The sequence below is a fragment of the Empidonax traillii genome, unplaced genomic scaffold (genome assembly GCF_003031625.1).
Source record: "Empidonax traillii isolate 1590-97213 ecotype Southwest subspecies unplaced genomic scaffold, ASM303162v1 scaffold163:size1593379, whole genome shotgun sequence".
In the NCBI taxonomy this organism is placed as follows: domain Eukaryota; kingdom Metazoa; phylum Chordata; class Aves; order Passeriformes; family Tyrannidae; genus Empidonax; species Empidonax traillii.
Genome location: NW_020955356.1, coordinates 1,220,861 through 1,240,323, shown reverse-complemented (window position 1 = coordinate 1,240,323; position 19,463 = coordinate 1,220,861). Strand labels below are relative to the sequence as shown.

The window sequence follows — 19,463 nt, the reverse complement described above, 5'->3', positions numbered from 1 at the left end:
TTGCTGACAGACTCACACAGTTTAGATTAAAACAAAATGCAGCAGCCTTTTTCCCACTGACAGCAGAGACACGAGCACTTCACACCTTCATCTAATGTTCCATTTAACCAATAGTACTCTCTGAATTCACAAGCGAAGCAAGACAAAAAATCCTGTACAATACAAGAGGAGATAAATTTGCGTACAAAGATGGTATTCCAAGTATGCTTCACCATTGTTGAAACGTTAGTTGATTTTTTATCATGCTGCCATTTTGTGTTGCTCTTTGTTAATTAATTCTGTGTGTATTCCTCCAATGCCATAAAACTGCAAGTGTCTATTTTTACCATGCAATAGTTGTTCTAATGAGTTATCCATTCTCACTAACATATTCAACACAGTCACTTCACTGACATACTGCTGATTCTTAATAGTCCTCCAGACTGTATTCTTTATGCTTCCTCCAGTGAGCATTACACTTTGCAGATTGCACTATAACAATTGTGCAAGAATTGTTGCATCAAAATCAACAAACCTCCTTCTATTTCTATATGTAAATTGAGTATAGTAGGTTTCTTTGGTGAAAGATGAGAATTCACAAGTTTTGTTGTACCAGAGATGTCCTTAGTTCTATACCACTCCAAGCACCTAAAACTGCCCATTGATTTTACACTGTTAACATCCATTGCAAATGGTCATTCACATACTTTTCAAGATAAGAAATTCTCCAAATGCATTTTCTGTCTTACAGATTTGTCCTTTTTTATCCTTTAGTTATGGTTAGCCTAATTTCTCAGCCCTAAATTATTCTTCTGTGAAAAAAGGCAAGTTTTAAAGCCCTTAGTTTCTCTCTGTCTGAAAAAGCTCATTATGTTACATTTCAGACTAATTTCTAATCGAAGCAACATCAAAATATAAAAAGTAAAACCTCTCAAGATATATTATTGATCAGACTGATAAACTTATTCTTTCTTACTAGCCACTACAATCTTATTTTTGTGTCAGAATTAACACTGTCTCTGAAGTTCCAGTAGACTAACAAATGAAAAATTGCTAAGAAGTTGTGCTGATGAATGTGATGTGAATTCATTAGACATGTGCACATGCTGAAATGATATCCAGAAATACGTCTCAATTTCTATATCACTGGCCACCTAGACCCTTTGAAAAAAGAACAACTAATGGACCAAACCAGATGACTTTGCTCAATGTTTTTCCCTTAAAATCAACTAAAAATTTGCCAGACATCGAATGTTTATTTACTGTTTTCATTTTCACACATTATTTTGTAACTCACAACTGTACTTGTGTATTCAGGGTGTTTCACACATGACCCATAAGTTCAGTCCCACTGCTACTTGATATCAGGATTGCTCCTATTAACTGTAATTAACTGCAATATGTGAAGAAGCTGGCTCAGTCACAGCTACATGGAAAGTAATTTGGAAAATGTATAAATGTATAAATGTATAAATTAACATTATCAGTGGCTTTAGCTTTGTCTGTATTGAATTCATCTGCTGAGCATCCCTTTACGTTCCCTCCATGGTATTTCCATGCATTGTTCCATGCTCTCCCCAGTGTTCAGCTAGAAGGACAATGGGAGAAAGTAGTTCCACATTTCCATCTATCTATACACAAACGGAGTCAGCCTGTGAATTCTTTCTTTTCTTTTTTTCCTCCCCTCTAAAAACCTCCCAGGGCAGGAAAGGAATGCTGGATCAGGCCTGTCCATAGTTGTGTGTTCCCTAGCATCCCACAGAGGGATGTTGTTGCTATTATTTTAACAGCAGATCTCTGATGTTGTTGCTATTTTAATGGCAGATTTTAAAGCTTCCGCTGACATTGGTACAGACCCTGAAGCTCAGCTAGAGAATCAGAGGTGGTGAGCAGATGGTGATACAAAGGAGGAATGCTGTATCTATATATATTCTGATGAAATTCATATCCAGTGTTCCACACAAGAGCCAAGAAACTATACTAAACCCTTAATATGGGTTTTTTAATTAGTCTTAGTTGGTAAATGGGTTCTTAATCTAGATTCCCTGACAGGGAGATTTTCACTCAGACAGTGTAACTATTTATATCAAACCAATGAAAAAATTATGAAAGCTTAATTCTGTATTAATTATCATAAGAAAAATGTTACCGTTTACCAAATAAGGGGAAAAATTTCCATCTGAGTTGTCAGGGCTTCTAAAACAGCCTGAGAGAAGGAGCAGTGGCTGAGACACAGCAATCTCTGGAAAAGTGTTCCTGATCAGTTTGTCACAATCAGCATTATGGCACTTTTACAGTATTACCTTCTGGAGAAATGAAGCCCCATATCCTTCAAACCAAGGTGCCAAAGAAGTCTAGACCTTGTGGACATCTGTGTGAATCTGCAGTTTCTAAAGTTATAATTTTGACTTTTGATCTTCTGTTTATTCCTTCAGGTGCTAATTTGTTTGCTAATTGTGATATACTGATTTTTGACAGCTCTCTCCTTATCAAATATTGTGGGAAAGAAGAGGAAATGTTGTTTAAAAGACCCATGTCAGGAACAAAATGGTGGAGAGAATCAGTGCCTCTTAGCAGCATATGCGTAAACATTGTGTAGTTGGTTTTGTTTCCTCAAGTGGCACTTGGATCTGAAAGTTGAAGAATGAAGCTATACAAATGGCAAAAAAATGTGTGAAGAATTATTTTTTCATCATCCTTTCATAAGCACATAAAATAACTCTAGCCTAAAGCACCTCTTTTGAACACTGGGTTGTAAAAAGTAAGGGGGTAGATTGTCTGTCTATGTATCAAACATTTTATCTCTATTTATTAGTAAACTAGGCTCACAGAAGGCTATCAGCTGATTAATTTTCCTTTTCCCCTTAATATTCTGGACCCAGTGATCCAAACTAACTCACTTGTCAGCTTCAAACAACTTTGACAAAGGGATAGAGGTCTCAAATGAATTACAATTCACATTTTCTGCAAATGAATGACTAAACAAATTAGCACCCTCAGTGAAGAGGCTCTCTTGGCTACTTGCTCTATGTGCTTATCCCGGCAAAATATCCTAAGACAGGAGCCAGATGGAAAAAATGCTTTCCTGTGCCTCGCTGTGGTAGAAGAGTTGGGACTGAAATTGGGATGCTATGGGGTATTCAGGGAAATGAATGTGAAGCAAAAATACTGGTAAACAGTAGGATATGAACATCATGGAAGGGGCAGGAGGAACTAACATTTCTGGTGACATCAGGACATGAGGCAAGCCATTTGACCAGCTTCTTGCAAGAAGATTGTTTCTCTCTCTGAAACACTCTTTAAAAGCACTCAAGAACTCAGGACCCAGAGGAAGAGCAAAACTAGGCCTTTGGAATGGAAAATGCTTATAAAATCTTACTGGAGTGCTGCTATGCCATCCTTCGTATTTTATTTTACAAGGTCTAAATAATGACATCTTACCTGTGCTCTGCAAACGACTGTCAGTAAAATAGCTGCACCAGTGTGCAAGAAGAAAGAATAAGAAACAAAGATTACTTCTCTTTGCCATAACTTTGCTGCAGCTGAAGTCCAAACACTGAGTAATAACAAAACACCTTTCCTCAACTTCTACCTCAGGCTGATAGCCAGAAAGAAATAATTTCTCACCTAACATCGCAGTCCTGTATCATTCCCACTCTTCATGTTGGGTCTAATAGCAGTTTGTGGAGTAACTTTACCAAGCTTTGTAAGAGGAAGGCAGGTTTGCAGTCTTTATGCCAACCAGATAAAGCAAAAGGTAAAGGGTAAAGGTAACATGTTATGACTGGACTAGATTTTTCAATTATGGTCATGCATGGCAATTTCATACTTCAAAACTTGATAGTAATTTTGAAGGCATGTAAATAAATTAAGCTCATTCTTTTTTTGTCCCCCACCCGTTTTCAAATGCCAGTTAGGCTTTTAGGCTCAAGTAAATGCTTAAATTGCATCCGATCTACTTTTCAGCTCACAGAGGCATATAAGGGGTCACAATCTAATTTTTTTCAACATTCTGTCTTTTGTTACTAACATTAAAAATTATTTAATAAATACCTCAATTTCTGAGTGGACTAAAGTTCCTCCATCAGAACTGCCAAATGTGTAAAATAAGATCATGCATAAGAGAAATAAAATCAAAGTCCCACTGGCGTTCAATGGCAAACAACAAAAAGGCTTGACAGTTTTAAGTTGAAAAGAAGACACAGAATGAAAATAAAGAACCTGATTCCTCACCTCACAAGTAAAATAATTTCAATATATGCTATTTTAATAGCTATTTCTGCTTAAAACTATATACTTAGAACATGAAAAAATTACATTTCTCTCTGAAGGGTGTATCTCCTACTAAAGTTACAGATGAATTCTATTGCTTTTATAATTGAAGTATTAAAGAAATACCTTTTCCTCCACATTCTCTATTATTTATTTTGTGCCACAGACAGAACTCTGTACAGTTTCCATTTCCCCTTCAATTAGGCGCTGCTCCTACAAACACATAATGTGAGCTCACCTTTCCTGCTGGGAGGGGTTTGGATGGGAGACTGACTGCAATAGAGGACATGAATACATTTTGGCAGGATCAGGGCCTCAGATAGCAAGGAGGAAACTGGCTAACAGAAACCACCTTTGCAAACATAAAGAGGGAAAGGTCCCAGGAACAAAAATTGAAGTTTTATACACTTCTAAGTGCCAGTCAGAGTATTTAAAGAGAGCAGAAACTCGACGACATCAGAACCAATCTTTCTTTTGAGAGTGTTGAGAGTGTCCCTGTAACGATTAACGGCATCGCACAGCCCAGGGTTTGCTTCATTTGGCTTTGACTAAACTATTTTTTTCTTTTGCTAAGAGATTCAGTGACTGAAGGTGCAGCTTTTTCTTCCTCACAGCTGTTTGCCCCCACATTATCAAATATTTTCCCTCCAGCTTTTGCCCTCGCCTTGCTCATGGGATGTAAATGATGCCGGAATTTCGGCTGCTCTGCTTCAGTTTAGCAGCGTGATAATCTTAGGCAAATGCTTACAATCTGTCTTTCATTAAAAGAGTTTTTTGCACTTCTGTTTAACGCAGAGAATTTTTTGAATTGCCCTTCTAAAAGAGGATTTCAAATACACTTTTGCCCGGAGGGAAGCCCTTGTTGCCACAAATGTATCTGCTAGATGAAGGGAAATGTTCTTGGTTTTGAGCACTTCTCACCAAAGACAGCAAAGACTCAACTTCTGAACATTAGGTGCTTGCTGCAGACTTAATTGGATAAATCAGTACGTAAAACAATGCTTCTCAAAGTAAAAAGCAAGGTCTTCTTTTCCTGTTCTATACAAAACCAGGTGTGGAAATTCCATTGTAAAATGAAAGGAGTTTTCATTATCAAATGCATGAAACCTCTTGCAGAGCACGATTCTCTTATTTTTAGCCACCAAATGTAGCATGGGTATATAATAGTAGTTGCCATAAAAAACCATAAGTGCAAAATGGGAACAGAGAAGACTGGTATTTCTAAAATACTTTAAATATGTTAAATGATTAAATTTGGTGTTTTAGTTGCCTTAGGAAAAGATTATACTACATTCCTATAAAAAATATTAGTATAGTATCATATATTATATATACGTGATAATATATAACATATATATAATATATACATGTATATATTATGAATCTATCTCTAGAGAAAGAGACTTATACATGCATACAATGTGGAGAAAATATATAACAAGTAAAATGGAATAAGGACTCCAATCAATATTCAACAGCCACTTTTTCTGAGCTGTTAAGAGTAGCTGGAAAGTCTTCTCTGAAAACAATCCTCAATTCTTAAACAAAAGAAATCCTAGAACAAAAGTAAAAGGAGAGAGGGAGAACTATATTTATTAAAAATGAGGAGTATTAAATACTTTGTATATGTCATTGTCACTGTTATGCTTGTTTTTATAACTGAATGGGTTAGAGTTAGCTGCTTGCAGAATTTGGCCCAAAATAGGCATCTACACCCTCTTCTGAAGTGAAACAAAGAAAAAATATTTTAAAATAACTTTTGAAAATCATGTTCTTATTAAAAAATAAATATAAAAAAATTAAAAAAACCCAAACCTTTATATTTGCGTGAGGGTAGTAAAAAATTAATTGAAGAAAATGAGACTGTTAGATCTCCAATTTGGCAAATTCCTTGTGCAAGGGACTCAATCACTGACTTATTCCTATGATTTCCTTCCTATATAAGGTTGCATTTTGAGTCAACCATTTGAATTAGGAATTCTGTTATTTTTAATTGCCCTACAAACTCTGCAAACTAGGCCTTCATCTTCAGATTCCTCTGCCTTTCCAAAAAAGAAATTACTGCTTTCTATTCCCTGGTTTATGGTTAAAATATACAAGAAGAAAGGGTTTTTTCCTCCCAGCATCTTAGGCAGACAATGAGGAAACACAGCTCAGGAATTTCTTTTTTTTTTTCTTTTTTTTTTTCTTTTTTTACAAAATATTCCTTTATAAATGGCAATTTCACCTGTAATTGATTGTTCACTGAAACAAAACAAGACCTCTGCTCTACTTCACAAAACTCCACTTTCATTATTTCTTCGTTTAGGGTTTTCACCATACTGAAATTTGAGTTCCTACTCAAATATCATCAACCATGCTTTTGAATTTATTATTAAATTACGTCAAACTCAGACCACAAGTAAAATAATGACTAACTCTGGTTGAAGTCCCTTTTTCCCCTATGGTGGAGGTACAGGGGAAGAATTATGAGCGTTTGACCTGCTGTGCTCAAAGAAGCAAAGTCTGACATGCGCAATGAAAATCCCATCTTCGTATGTACTTGGGAAAAAACACAGCCAACCACAGTGTAAACCATTGGTGTGAGTGTTGTCTTATAAAAGAAGGGTGAGTAACCAACAACACCTTAAAAAATATTATTCTTTGTGCAACTGCAGTGTTCTGAAGCCCTGGATGTGAATTGATGCTCTGCTGTACTGTTAAATGTAAGCAGGGGAGATCATCAGGCTGTCACAAAGAGTCAACAGTCTAAGTACGTGCAACAGCCCAAGTGCTAACAATGAATCACCTCTTGCTTTAGAAATAGAGCTGGACAAGCATCCTCACATACAGCAGAAAAATCATGACTCAGACAAGTCAAAAATACTACAACTGTGAACTTGGAATAAAGGAAAAAAAAGAAACAGGAAAAAAAAAATTGAAAAAACCTGCACAATTTTCAGGAAAGAAATACAAAATAACTGGTATATACTTCATTAGATGACCATAATAAAAACTTTTTCTTCCCATTTATCTGCAAAGCAAATATCACTGTGTAAACGGTACAGCAAATAGCAACTATCTGAGATGTAATTACTTATATTTTAATTCAAGGTTGCCATGCATTTTCATAAATACTCAGTAGCTGTTTGAATATTCATAAATGAAATTATTGAGGGTGAGCTCACAAATAAATTTCTCATTCCAATACAAATAATTGTAACAAGAAACCATTGGTACTATTTGCAACTCCTGATTTGAGTTGTGGGGTCGTAACCAGACAGATATTTTACAAAAAATCTACCTCCCTCTTCTCTCCAACCATGCCCCCAGGAAAAACACACAAATAAAATAATAGGTAGAAATTCTGAGTAGGGAAGACTGAACTGTCTATAGTGCTTGATTATCATAAATTGAGTTTAATTGTGTCTTTAACAATAAGAAATATGCTACACATTATTTAATTAGCAATTAGAAATTGCCTCTAGGTATACCTATAGAAAAAATAACTACACTCATTGCAATAATGACTAACATAGTCTCTCAGCCATGTAAAAAACTTCTGCATACTGATATACCATAAATTACTGAAGTATATGATGTTTATATGCAGTGGAAATCAATAATGTACAGCCAATGCAACTGCATAATAGACAACTCCGTGTGTAACATCTACTGACCATAAAAAGGCTGCAGGCCTGAATAAAGTAGTAAAAGTTGCAAATAGGATTTTAAATATTATTCTAAAAAACCATGTGGAGTTTGCTGCAAAAGAAAAAAATTCCTCTGAAAGACCTTTATAATTTTTCCTAAAATTCCTAACTTTTTCACATTAAACCATGGAGAACAAGGACCATGGGAAGAAACTCTGCTCTTTTTCATGAAAAATTCTACTTATTTGAGAGGTTTACTGTTTCTCCCCTCTTACGTATCTAAGCTACACCAAATTATTACATTTACTCATATAATGTACTAAGTTGCCTTCAGAAACCATTTTGAACAGTATATTTCATTTATAGGAACCATGTTATTCATTATTCTGGGGGCAGGGGGGAAATGAACCAGGAAGGTATCCAGATGCAGGGAGAAAGTCTGAAAAGTTTCTAATTTTTCCTCATGCCGAGAGCAGCTGGTGGGTAGGAAATGAAGGCCTGAACTACTCCCTTTCCTGCCTCATTCTCCTCTGCTTTCCCAATGGTGATTCCCCTTTCTGCCTGGTTTTCTACTCCTTTACCCCTGTTAACTCATCTCTTCCTCATTTCACCTGATTTCACTTAGTTCCTAGGAGGATAATGTGCACATGTAACTCAGTGTAAACACAACAGTGACCTGGTGTGTTCCCTGGTGCATTATGTCCCCTGTCCTGGTCGAGTGAGCTCCCCTGAGCAATATGGGGCACCCAGTCCTCATCCAGTCTGAGCTACAGCACTCTTATTCTTGATTTACTATTTTACTATCTTTTCTCAGACCAAGGACAAGTCAGCACCTACAGCAGCCCAGAGACATCTCAGCCCAGAAGGTGTCTGAGAACACGACGGGGGCAGGGCATCTGACAATGCAAAAGAACAGAGCCAAAAAATACCTCTTTTGGGTCTCAGCTGCTTTTCTGTTAAGGACTGTAACCATACTGGATTACTTGTTTATGTGCCCCATATATACTCAGTCCAACCTCCTTCCACTTCTAAATCAGTTATTCCCAAATTACCCCAGATAAATGAAGCTCAGCACCTTAATGTAACTAAAGCAATCAGTCTTGAAACACTCTTAGTAAACAGCCGATTCACAATCGAATCTTTCATTCCAAGAAGCAGAATGAGGGGGTTTTTCTTCCTGAAGTTGCATTATATGACCATATTTTCACAAAAGCTATTAATTATTGTCCATTTCTGTTACTGCACACTGCTAGGCACTTCCACAGCTGCCCTCCCTTTCCCCAGCCCAGGCACAATTTCCTGAGTTGTGGGGTAAACAGAATTACTATGTACAGAATAATCCAAGCAGTCTCTAATGGGGCAGTGTAAGCTCTCTGCTGCTCCATCAGCGTTGCAGGGACCTGCATAACAGAACTGTGATGTTACAGTTTTATATGGCTAACACTCCCCAGCACTGAAGTGAATAATGTGCCTGCCTTGCCACTAGGCAGATGGAGACTTTGCTGGGGTTGTTTGATGGTAAATGAAGACTTTTTTTTATTTGCTCCAAGGAGCTTGGCACAGGAAACCCCCAAATCCTACAGTAATAAATCTTCTATTTATCTTTTAAATTCTGGAGCAAAATAAAAACCATTAGGCACCCACAGTCATGGGCTGTATTCTATATTTTCCTAGCTTCCTACAACCTTCTCGCATAAAAAAGATTAAGCTTTCTTAAGCAAAAAAACTACTTCTCAGTTTAAAAATAACAGCCTTGTTGCCTTGTGTGGAGCACTGTTTTATTTTACTACACAATGAAAGGGCAGGAGCACTTAGAAATTGCAAAGACGGGCATAATCCAGAAACCTGTATCTGATCCAACCTAATAGTTTTCACACCATCAGGCATTTGCAGCAAATCTGAAGAGCAAACATGATCCATCTATAGCATAAAAGTGATGTCCCAGGCATTAACCTCACTGTCATTATTATTTAACTCCTACAGACTGGCATGAAAAAGAAATCCCCACATATAAGTCAAAATCACTTCAGTCCTGACAGTTGTGCTGAGGGGAAGGCTACCTTCTGGCTATGACATTCTGTTTAGGGTATCTCAGAGCAGAAATCAAACGAGAGGCCAAGATCTCCATGACAATTACAAGTTCTTAACACCACCAAAAATAAGGTCACAAAAACTGCACCCTTGAAAATCAGCACCGTGAAACCCTCCGAAATGCAGTGACTTGGCATCTCACAGAATCAGGCCCTCCTTTAGCAGCTGCCTCCTAAGCGTGATTTCAACAGCCTACTGTTTTATGCAACGTCATAGGACACTTCCAAGGCCTTTATTAAATAAAAGAACCAACTCAGAGGCAATACACAATTTCACAAGAGGATATGTCAACTAAAAATTTAAGATTGTTAGTCCTAATTCTTGCATGGTATTTTATTACAAGTTAAGGTAGCAGCAGAGTCTAGCAGAACCTCAAGGATGAAGTTAGCTTTCAAAAAAGGCAGTGAGAGTACTTCCATTAAGGTCTGAGAGGGTACAAGAGAATGCTCAACAGGTCTTCTTCTACTATTTTGTCACCCTGACAAGAAGGGTTGCTTAAAGCATAACAAAAACAAATTTGCAACATTTTTCTGTGCAAAATGCACCTACATTCAAAGATGAAAGAGGGATGACAGAGCAGCACTGGGATAATTTCTTCATCAAATGAAGTGATGCTTGTAAAAGTGGTCAAATGTGAAGACAATAACAGCTAGGAACATTTAATAATTGACCTTTTAGTAGAATCCTCAGAGAAGGATTGAGGACAATCCAGTGCAGCAATTAGGTGAAAAAAAAAAAAAATCTATCAGTGAATTTCTCCATCTGTTCCCAAGGTCCCCTTTTCCTTGCAGACTCAGATTTACAAAACTGATCTACAGACGTTTCAGGGATAAACCAAGAAGAACCTATTTCTGAAAACTCCCTAATCTCATCATATGCACCATGAATTTCTAAATGTTATAATATGTTCTCATTAGAATTATTTTATGTGCATGGGCATCCTCACAGATGATGGTGTCATAAGATACCAACATTGCTGGTATATTATTTAAGGATTTTGCTATTTCTAGTGCAGCATCTTAAGAAGTATACAATGCACAGTTCTTTGGTCTTATTAAAAGGAAAGACATTGTGGTGTCTTCAATTTTCCCCTTAGTTTTGGGGCAGGTTTCTGATCAGGGAGTTCTCTATTTCCTGAAGCACCTAAAAGGAGAGGCTTGGGTTTGTTAATTCATTGGTCATGGGAAAAATGTCAGTGCTAGCCAAGAGTGCATCCAATCCCTGAGTGAAGTCAAAGAACTGTAAGTCATTCATAACTATTCTGTGTGCTCTGGCCCACTGATTTTCAAACAATTTTTGCTGTGGCTGCATTCATATAAATGTGCTGATTATTAATATGATTTGTGTCAGTTTTTAACAAGTTGGTTAAGTACTCGTTAGAAACTCTAAATTGGTTCTTTTAAAGGTGGTTGGCAATAATTTCTTCCCAAGTTCTTTCCCAAGAACTGCACATGTACACATAGCTGAAAATGTCCATTTAACAATACTGGAAGAGTTCCCTCCCAAAAAGCAAAAGTCTTGAGAAGAATGAAGAGGTGTAGAGGTAGTGAAGTGAAACCATCCACTATGGCAGGGACTGAGTTCTACCGTGAAAGAGTTTAGCTGAACATAAATATCTATATATATGTATGTATGTATAGTGAATCAACAACAAAAACATAGCTTTGGAGAAAAGAAACCTTCATTAAATCCTGCAGAACTTGGCAAAGAACTTTGATTTTTAGAAGAATAAAAATTGAAAAGCAGTTTTGAAGGGCCAAATGCTTTATTTGAGTACTATATATAAATAAAAATGCCTTATATTTTTTAACTGAAAATTAATTTTATAATTTATTTTAATATTATTTTAAAATTATTTTAAACAAAGATGTTTGGTATCTAATTTTAAAATGGTTGCACAACTTAAAAAAATTTAGGTAGTTTGATGATACAAAAATAAACATTTAAAGGTTGTCCAAATCCTAAGTTTTTCTAAGTTTTTTACTCAGTGAAGTAAAAAAAAAAAACTTTTATTAAACTCAATCTAAATGAATCCTCACAATATTTACCTTTTTTTTTCTACTGCATCCCAAAATGAAAAATCCTCAGAGATCCTCTATTGCTGCAAATTGGTATGTTGTGGTCTAAGATGTTTGCTAGGTGAATCCTTCCCTCCAACTGCTGTAAGGCTGCATTTGCAAATATGCAGCAAACATCAGAGAACCCACTGTCACAGAGGTCTGACTCAGACAGTCCTTTCACCATCTTCAAAATACAGTTAGATCAATAGCTCAATTGAGTAAAGGGTATATGGAAATATTTTTGTAAATATTATTATAACAAGTGCTTTTGTCACTTAGATTGATTTATTGATTCATTGTTTTCTGACCTTGCAAAATAGGCAATTAAAAGTTGCCCCTGGCACGAATATTATTGCTTGAACTTGAACTGGCACTATGTTTCCTTTCAGAGTTTTAAAAATTCTTAATCTTCTTTCAAGGATATTTCGATTTAATTTTACCATACTATTATGTTATCTTTCCCTAGGACTTCTCACCAGAGCATGCAACAGCTTTTAACACAAGAAATGCAACAGGATTGTATTTTCAGACAGCAGATATTTCACAGGCATAAAGGTTGCAATCGTAACCTATTTTAAACAGTATTGGATATAAGCAACAAAAAGCTACACCTTTTTTTTTCCTCTGGAAACAAAAAGGTCTCAGCAGTGCTGCACGGTACTCTCTCCCTGTGGAAACACTGGTTCAAATAAAAAGCCAGAAAAGCCAAATCTTTCAATCTCCTGCTATGCAGAGCGGTTCTGGGTGAGATTAGGAAGATTAGCACTGGGAAGATCCTATTTGCCTGCCTTTTCCTGTACACCCAGGTGCCCACTGCTGCTCTTCTCAATGGAGCCACACAGCTCCCAGGCTGACAATTACTACCCATTTGCATGTATATCCGTCCTCCTTTTGCTGTCAGGTTTTAAACATAACTTCTCACCCCATTATTGTAAAACAATTGCACTGTCAGAGAGCTAAGAGTTAGCATAAAATCCTGTAATTCCATCAGAAGGCACGAAAAGGCTCAGCCTCTCCTGGAAACTCTGTTGGTCTCTGAAACATTGTTAGTTTTAGAAAATGTAAGCTTTTTTTACTGAACTTGATTTTACATCATCATTGTAAAGTACAGGTCTCAATACAGGCTGATTTAAATCACACTTGAATGGATTTTACTTGCAAAAGGAACTGATGTAAATGCCATAAAATCCTGTTTCAATATATTCAAGAATTTTCTGAATAATCTGATTGATTTTAGTGCACTATTTAAACTAGTGTAAGCTCATTAATCTCGATGAGAAGGCAGAAAAAAGAAAGGTTAAAAAAAAAAGTTTTGATCTTCGGAGATCTAAGATTCATAGAGGAATCCAGCTGATTACAAGAGGAACAGAATTTGTTCACACAGTGATCTGTGTGAATAGAAGTAACTCAAGTGGCACCGACTATGTTGTAAAATAATGCAAATGTTCTTTCCTGAATGTAGTGCTCTTGGAAGACATCTTTCACCTTTTCCATCTGAAAAAAGCATCGGTTTTCCTTGAAGACAGATACAGATAAAGCAGAACACTTCTGATTGAGGAGAGGCTAGCTGGGCTGATATTTGATATAAGTGCTCAGTCCCAAATGGCAGGAGGGAGAAGTGATTGATGGTTCGTAAGGAATTACTTGACTTTTGCTTGTAACAGAAGCTTTTTGGATTCTCCTGAAGCTCTTGTCCAAGGCAAGAAACATCTTATGAAATAGCAGTTTTCCCCTTCCAACAGATGGAATAAACCTGGGTAAAAAATGTTGCAGATTTGAAATATGTATGAAAGAGAGGGAAAAGTTGCTTAACATGCTGCGCTTTTTCTAATGCTCTGCTGCCCTGTAATATTTGTCTCTATTTTCCAATCACCTGCCCTCTTAATACGGTGTGAGCAATTCACCTCTCTGCAGGAAGAGTTTCACAAACCCAGCAGCAGGATTTTACCAATTCAGTAAGACGCATGTTACCGCAGGGACAAATCCTTCTCACTCTCAGTCTCCCCTGGCTCCAAGGTCAAGAGTTGTATGAACTTGACTAAGACAACCCTTTCCCGAGCCCCCACGGGGCTCTCCTGGCTCTCATCTGGACAGCTCCATCTGCCTCCTGTGATTGTCTCCTCTGAGAAGGGCGAGAGCATTAGCTCTGCGGCTGGAACATGGGGGAAGCAGAGGCATTAGGAGAGTCAGATTTTTGCATTTCCTTCCATCGTGTACACGAGGGACCAATGGATCTGAGAAAAACTGATGATTCAACAGGTGGAATGAATTAATACAATCCCAGTCACACACAAATTTGTTAGAAAGACTTCACATCAATAACTCCCAGTCCCAAGCCAAAGCTGACTCTCTGTCTTGCACTTCGTTGTTACAGAGCATTGCTCATTCGCGAGCCTCAAGGACCATGCAAAGGGCGATGTACACCAGTGCACCCTACCTCAGGGAAGAGACCAGAAAACGTTCTCTGCCAGCACTTGAAATCCTAGTCCCATCCACCGAGCACTCAAACAAAAGCTGAAGTGAAAAATCAAATTAAGTCGCTCCCTATTCGCGGCTGTAACAGCCGCTGCTCAAAGAACGAGACTTTGTCAATATGAGCATTCAGAAGCAGGGGTATTGAACAAAAAAATAAAGACGGGTCACTTATGATCAATAGCATTTCTCCCGCTCTTAATTCTGTTTGTCTCTCCGGAAGGTGGACGGACTGCGTGGCTTCCGCAGCCCCACCGATGGAGGTGGTTTGCCCGGAGACAAGGAGCCCTGCGGCGGAGAGGGATTGGGATAGACACCCGTGCAACCTGCCGGGAGAGGCAGGAGAACATGCCTCAGTAAAGGAGATGGAGGTTTTACTCTTGGCAGACACGGAAAGCTTTGTCAAGCTCCCGGATCTTAATCTTATGGATAAGCAGCTGTAATAAACACGTTGTAGGTCTTAAAATGTGTGCCGTGTTGTTTTCTCTCGTTGCAAAGCCTCACAGTAGTTCGTTAATGTAGATTCAGATAAACAGAGGGAACGAAAAATTAAACTCCCAACAATGTCTTGTTTAGTTGTTGGTTCAGCTTGTTGTTTGGGTGTTTGTTAGTTTGTTTTCACGTGGTTTGGGATTTTTTTTAAGCGATATGGGCACTTTTAATTTATGCAATCAAAAATGCCGAAAGGATGTGTGATACAAGGATTGCACTGCCAAAATTCGTTTACAAACTCGCTCATGTGTTTCTTTGCTAGGAAAAGGACCGTCCCAAAGCCGAAAAATTCCATCTTTTTAGCCTCACCGTTTTGTTCTGCCTCTGAAGCGCCTGTTCTCGTCTCACAGTGAAGCGACCCCGACCCACTAGGGGGACAACCGTGTTTCTCTTGGGGGAAACGCGTCCACAGGGAAAGGAGCGCGCTCAGCTCTGCCTCGATCTGTCCCTGGGCCCTTGGGATGGCGGAGGGAAGGGTCGACGAATGCCACCGCCGTAAAGGACGATAAACAATATAGACATCAAGGGAGGTAAGGCCCGGGCCCCCCGTGACCTTTCCGCTGCTCAGGTTAAATCTATAAATACCCAGAAGACACCCGAGCCCATTGTTTTGCTGCCCTCTGAAACCAAACCTGCCAAGGGGACAAAGGGGAGCCCCTCCACTCTTTCTGCTCCTCTCGCCTCTCGGCGGCGAGAACCGATGAGCAGTGGAGGATGCGGAGAGCCCGGCCCAGCCCGATGGAGAGGCAGCAGCTGGGAAGGCTTCACCGAGCCCCGAGGCGAGCCCTGCCTCCCGCCGGCCCGGCCGCGGCCCCACGCCCGGCGCACCCCGGGTGGATCGGGTGGGGGGAGAGACGGTGAGAGCTGCTGTAATCCTGAATTCCTTTTCACAACGTCGTGATTAGAACCCGCACGTGATTAAAATCCAGATTTATCCCCTTTTTGCATGAGTCTCGTAAAAAAGAGCATTAACTCTGGCGACAAGATTCATGGCTGAGACATAAACAACTTGGATATTTGGGAGATATTTTTTTACAAACTTGGGGGATTTATCCTCTTGTTTTTCTCACCTTTCCCCACACCACACCCAACCCACCACTTCCCAGCCTGCCATCTCGCTTCTCCCAGGAAGATGCGGCCCCGGAGCGCGGGCAAGTCTCTCGGGCGAGTCAGTATCGCCGATATCATCATCGAAGGGTTTGGGCACGGCTGTAAAATGGCACGTAAGGGGTCAGGGATTCCACCAAAACGGGGAGACGAGGAGCGCTGCCTCCCACGCACCCCTAAGGTTGCAGTTTGTACACGTCCACCACAAAGCCGCACAGAAGGCGGCGAAGCCCCAACGCCGGGAACGGAACGGGGCCACCCCGCCGACAGCCCCACCTCACCTCCACCCCCGGAGGATGGAGAGGAAAATCCCCGCGAGACGTGGCCAGCGAGTGGGAGAGAAATCCCGATACTCGCCTGCGCGGAAAAGATCTGTAAAAATGAGAGCTAAACCTTACTCTGCCCTTGGCCGTGTTTAGTTCCCCTCGACGAATGGTTTTCAGACTCTCCTGAGCCGAAACGGAGGGACTTTACGCGAAAAGATCGATAAATGGGGCTAGTCCGATTTACGTTATCACAAGCAAAATCAACACATAATTTCCCAGCCCGTACTGTACTACTTGCGGCCTCTCTGTGAGTACACCGTACCAATAATTTAGCCAGCAGAAGTAACAGCCCATCGCTACTCGGGGGCAGCGGCTTTGAGTGTTGAACCTTTGGGACGCTATAAAAATTCCCCTTTCTATTTTTTTTTCCTGTATCGCTGGAGATTTGGCAAGTTTAAAATACTTTAGGTGTAAAGTTTGTTCTTAATTAGGTCTTGTAAAGATGGAATTTGGTGGTCATTATAGAGCCGCTAATCAATTTTCACCCAGGAGCAAAGGTACACCGCGGAGGAATTAGGTTTAATGAAGTGACTGTGCAAATTACAGTCGCGGACTTTATTTAAAGTCTATCAACCTCCTAAAAATGATTTCTCAAACTGTTCTTGATTTCCTTTGCTTTATGAAAAACATCACGTTTGCTTTCTGAGGTTTCAGGCATTAGCAGTCATTCTGTCCTGCTCTCCAATCTGGCACAGAGGGACTTTTCCAATTTTCCATTTCGAATTTGTGGAGAAATGGGCAAGTTAAACTGTTAGACTATACAAAAATATATCCTATTGCTTCTAAAAAAATACGAAAGACTTTTCTAAAAAGAGAAGACTGATGCACAGATCTGCTCTGTTATTAGAAAGTGGATTTTTGGTTTTTGTTCACGTATTTTTTCTTCTGAACAGGGAAGTCTCTGAAACCCTAAGCTATCTATTTACTGGTTGATCGCTGCTGTCCCCTCTCCTTTACTCACGTCCCTCCGCTGGAAAAGACGTCCCTGGCAGCACATTTTACCTACTTCTCCTTAGGATCCGCACCAGGAAAGGCTACTGCCATTCAAAGCAAATTGAAATGCGGTTCCTTGAGAGCGTAGCTGGGCGAGGTCTTCGGAGTTGCCGGTCTTTAGCTCCGTTCAAAAACATTTTAAATATTTTTTTCAGCAAATATTTTTGACACCTCTATTTTTAATTATTTCTGGTTTTATTTCCCGCCTTTTTTTGTTTGTTTGTTCGGGGTTTTTTTGTTTTGTTTTGTTGTGGTTTGTTGCTTTTTTTTCTTTTTTAATTCTGGGTCTTGAACTGATGCTTACTGCTGGCTCAGGGAACGTCATGTAAAATAAATAAAAATAATTTTTAAAAGGTGTTACTTCTTCAAGTGCTGTGGAGCGGACTTGGCACAATTGGGGGAAAATTCTGCGCTTTTTCTCACAGTGTCTCTCAAGGAAATCACTTGACTTTTTTTCCCCTAACTTTTTTCCCTTTTAATTAAAAGTAAAGTGAAATCACCTAAAATTCGTTTTCTCCCCACACTACAATTGTAAGTGCGGGACCGGTCCCTCCGTCCCTTTCTGAGGCCCTGGGGAGCAGGGCGTGGGGCCGGTGCGAAGGGCGCGGGAGCAGTGAGGGTGGGGGGCACGGGACCCAGCGCGTTTTCACCCCCGGGGTAGTCGCGGGTCCGCGGCTGCTTTTGCAGCACCGTCGGTTTAGGCCGGAGAGAAAAGACCGGAGGGAAAAGGGGAGAGCTGGGGTTTCGCTGGAGCCAAATAATAGCTCCGAGCTACTGGATTCCTTTTAAATAAAAATAAATAAACGGAAATTTAAAATTAAAAGTACAGACACCAGGAGGGAAGTGTCGTTCTCCCTCTTGCCTAACCCTGTTCCGCCGACCAAGAGACCGCGGCCCCAGAGCTGCTCCATACGCCCCAGTTCCCGGGGCCGGACTCCTCGGAGTCCCTCTTACCCACTGAGGCCCTTTTCCCTGCCTGGAGCAGTAGGAGAGGGAGGAGAGGGTAGGACCCCCTCTGCCGTGGCTTGTTCGCTCCGTCCCGGGAGCGGAGCGAGGCCGCACTGCCAAGCCCCAGAGGGCCCGATCCCGGGAGAAGGATCAGGCCCCCAGCCCCTCCCCGGCCCGGAGAGGTTTCGGGTGGGAGTTGGCCGCAGGGGTGTGTAGCGGGTCCCTGTCGCTCTGAGGAGCCGGAGACCCTCGCCTCGGTGCAGGGCTGATGCTGGGCGCCCACCTCCTCCTCCAGAGAAACCTCCAGTTAGAGTGCACGGTCTCCACGAAACAGACTCGGGGGTTTGGCCGGTAACTCGGAAAGAGGAGATGGGTGCATGTCGCACCCCACTCCTTTGCCCCCGACCCACCCGGCAATTCCGCGATCGGAGGCCGGGAGGCTCCGGGACAAGGAGTAACGCGTGTCCCTAGACACCCGGAAAGGACTATCGCGACCGACAGGAACGGAAAGGAGACAGGGAGAAAGAGAAAGTGGAGTCCAACACGCCGCCCCTCCCGGGATATCATGGAGCTGTGGGGGGAAAAGGGAAGCAGCGAGTAGAAGAAAAGTCGCCATAAACTGAAAGGAAAAAAAAATATCCAAGAAATCTCTGCCAAAATCCTGCTTCCTTTTCCTCTACCCCCAGTCCCGGACGTTTTCCGGGACACGCTGCCGGGCACCGCTCTCCCGGCGGGCAGCAAGCGGCGAATGGCGGGGAGGGAGCGCGGCGGGCGGGGGAGTCCCGAAGAGAAAGGAGTCGCACTAACCGGGGTTGAGGTCCAGGCACTGAGTCGGGTCTTCATTGTCCCCCAGCTGGCCATTGGGGCTGAGGCTTTCCATGGACAAATCCAGCCCCTTGTCCTCCCAGTCTCGCAGTTTCCTCTTTTTATTTGTCCCGATCAAGGCTTCTACCGAGAAAGCGTGCGCTCGGGAGCTGAGGGCCACCGCAGATCTTCGCCTCTCACTCATCTTAACCCCCAGCCCAGGCCCTTGGGCAGAGGAGAGACCAGTGGCTGGGAGCGCACAGCTCGGGGACCAGAGGCAGAGCCTC

At 40.9% G+C, this 19,463-nt stretch overlaps 1 protein-coding gene across 1 annotated transcript in view; it reads right to left on the bottom strand.

Annotated features, from left to right (window-relative positions):
* Positions 1-19,457, bottom strand: part of TBX15 (T-box 15) — a 90,729-nt gene extending 71,272 nt beyond the window's left edge. Inside the window, exon 1 of the mRNA XM_027885268.1 lies at positions 19,180-19,457. Coding sequence (XP_027741069.1) covers positions 19,180-19,381 — 202 coding nt within the window. The 5' untranslated portion in view covers positions 19,382-19,457. The remainder of the gene's footprint in view (positions 1-19,179) is intronic.
* Positions 19,458-19,463: the final 6 nt, after the last annotated feature.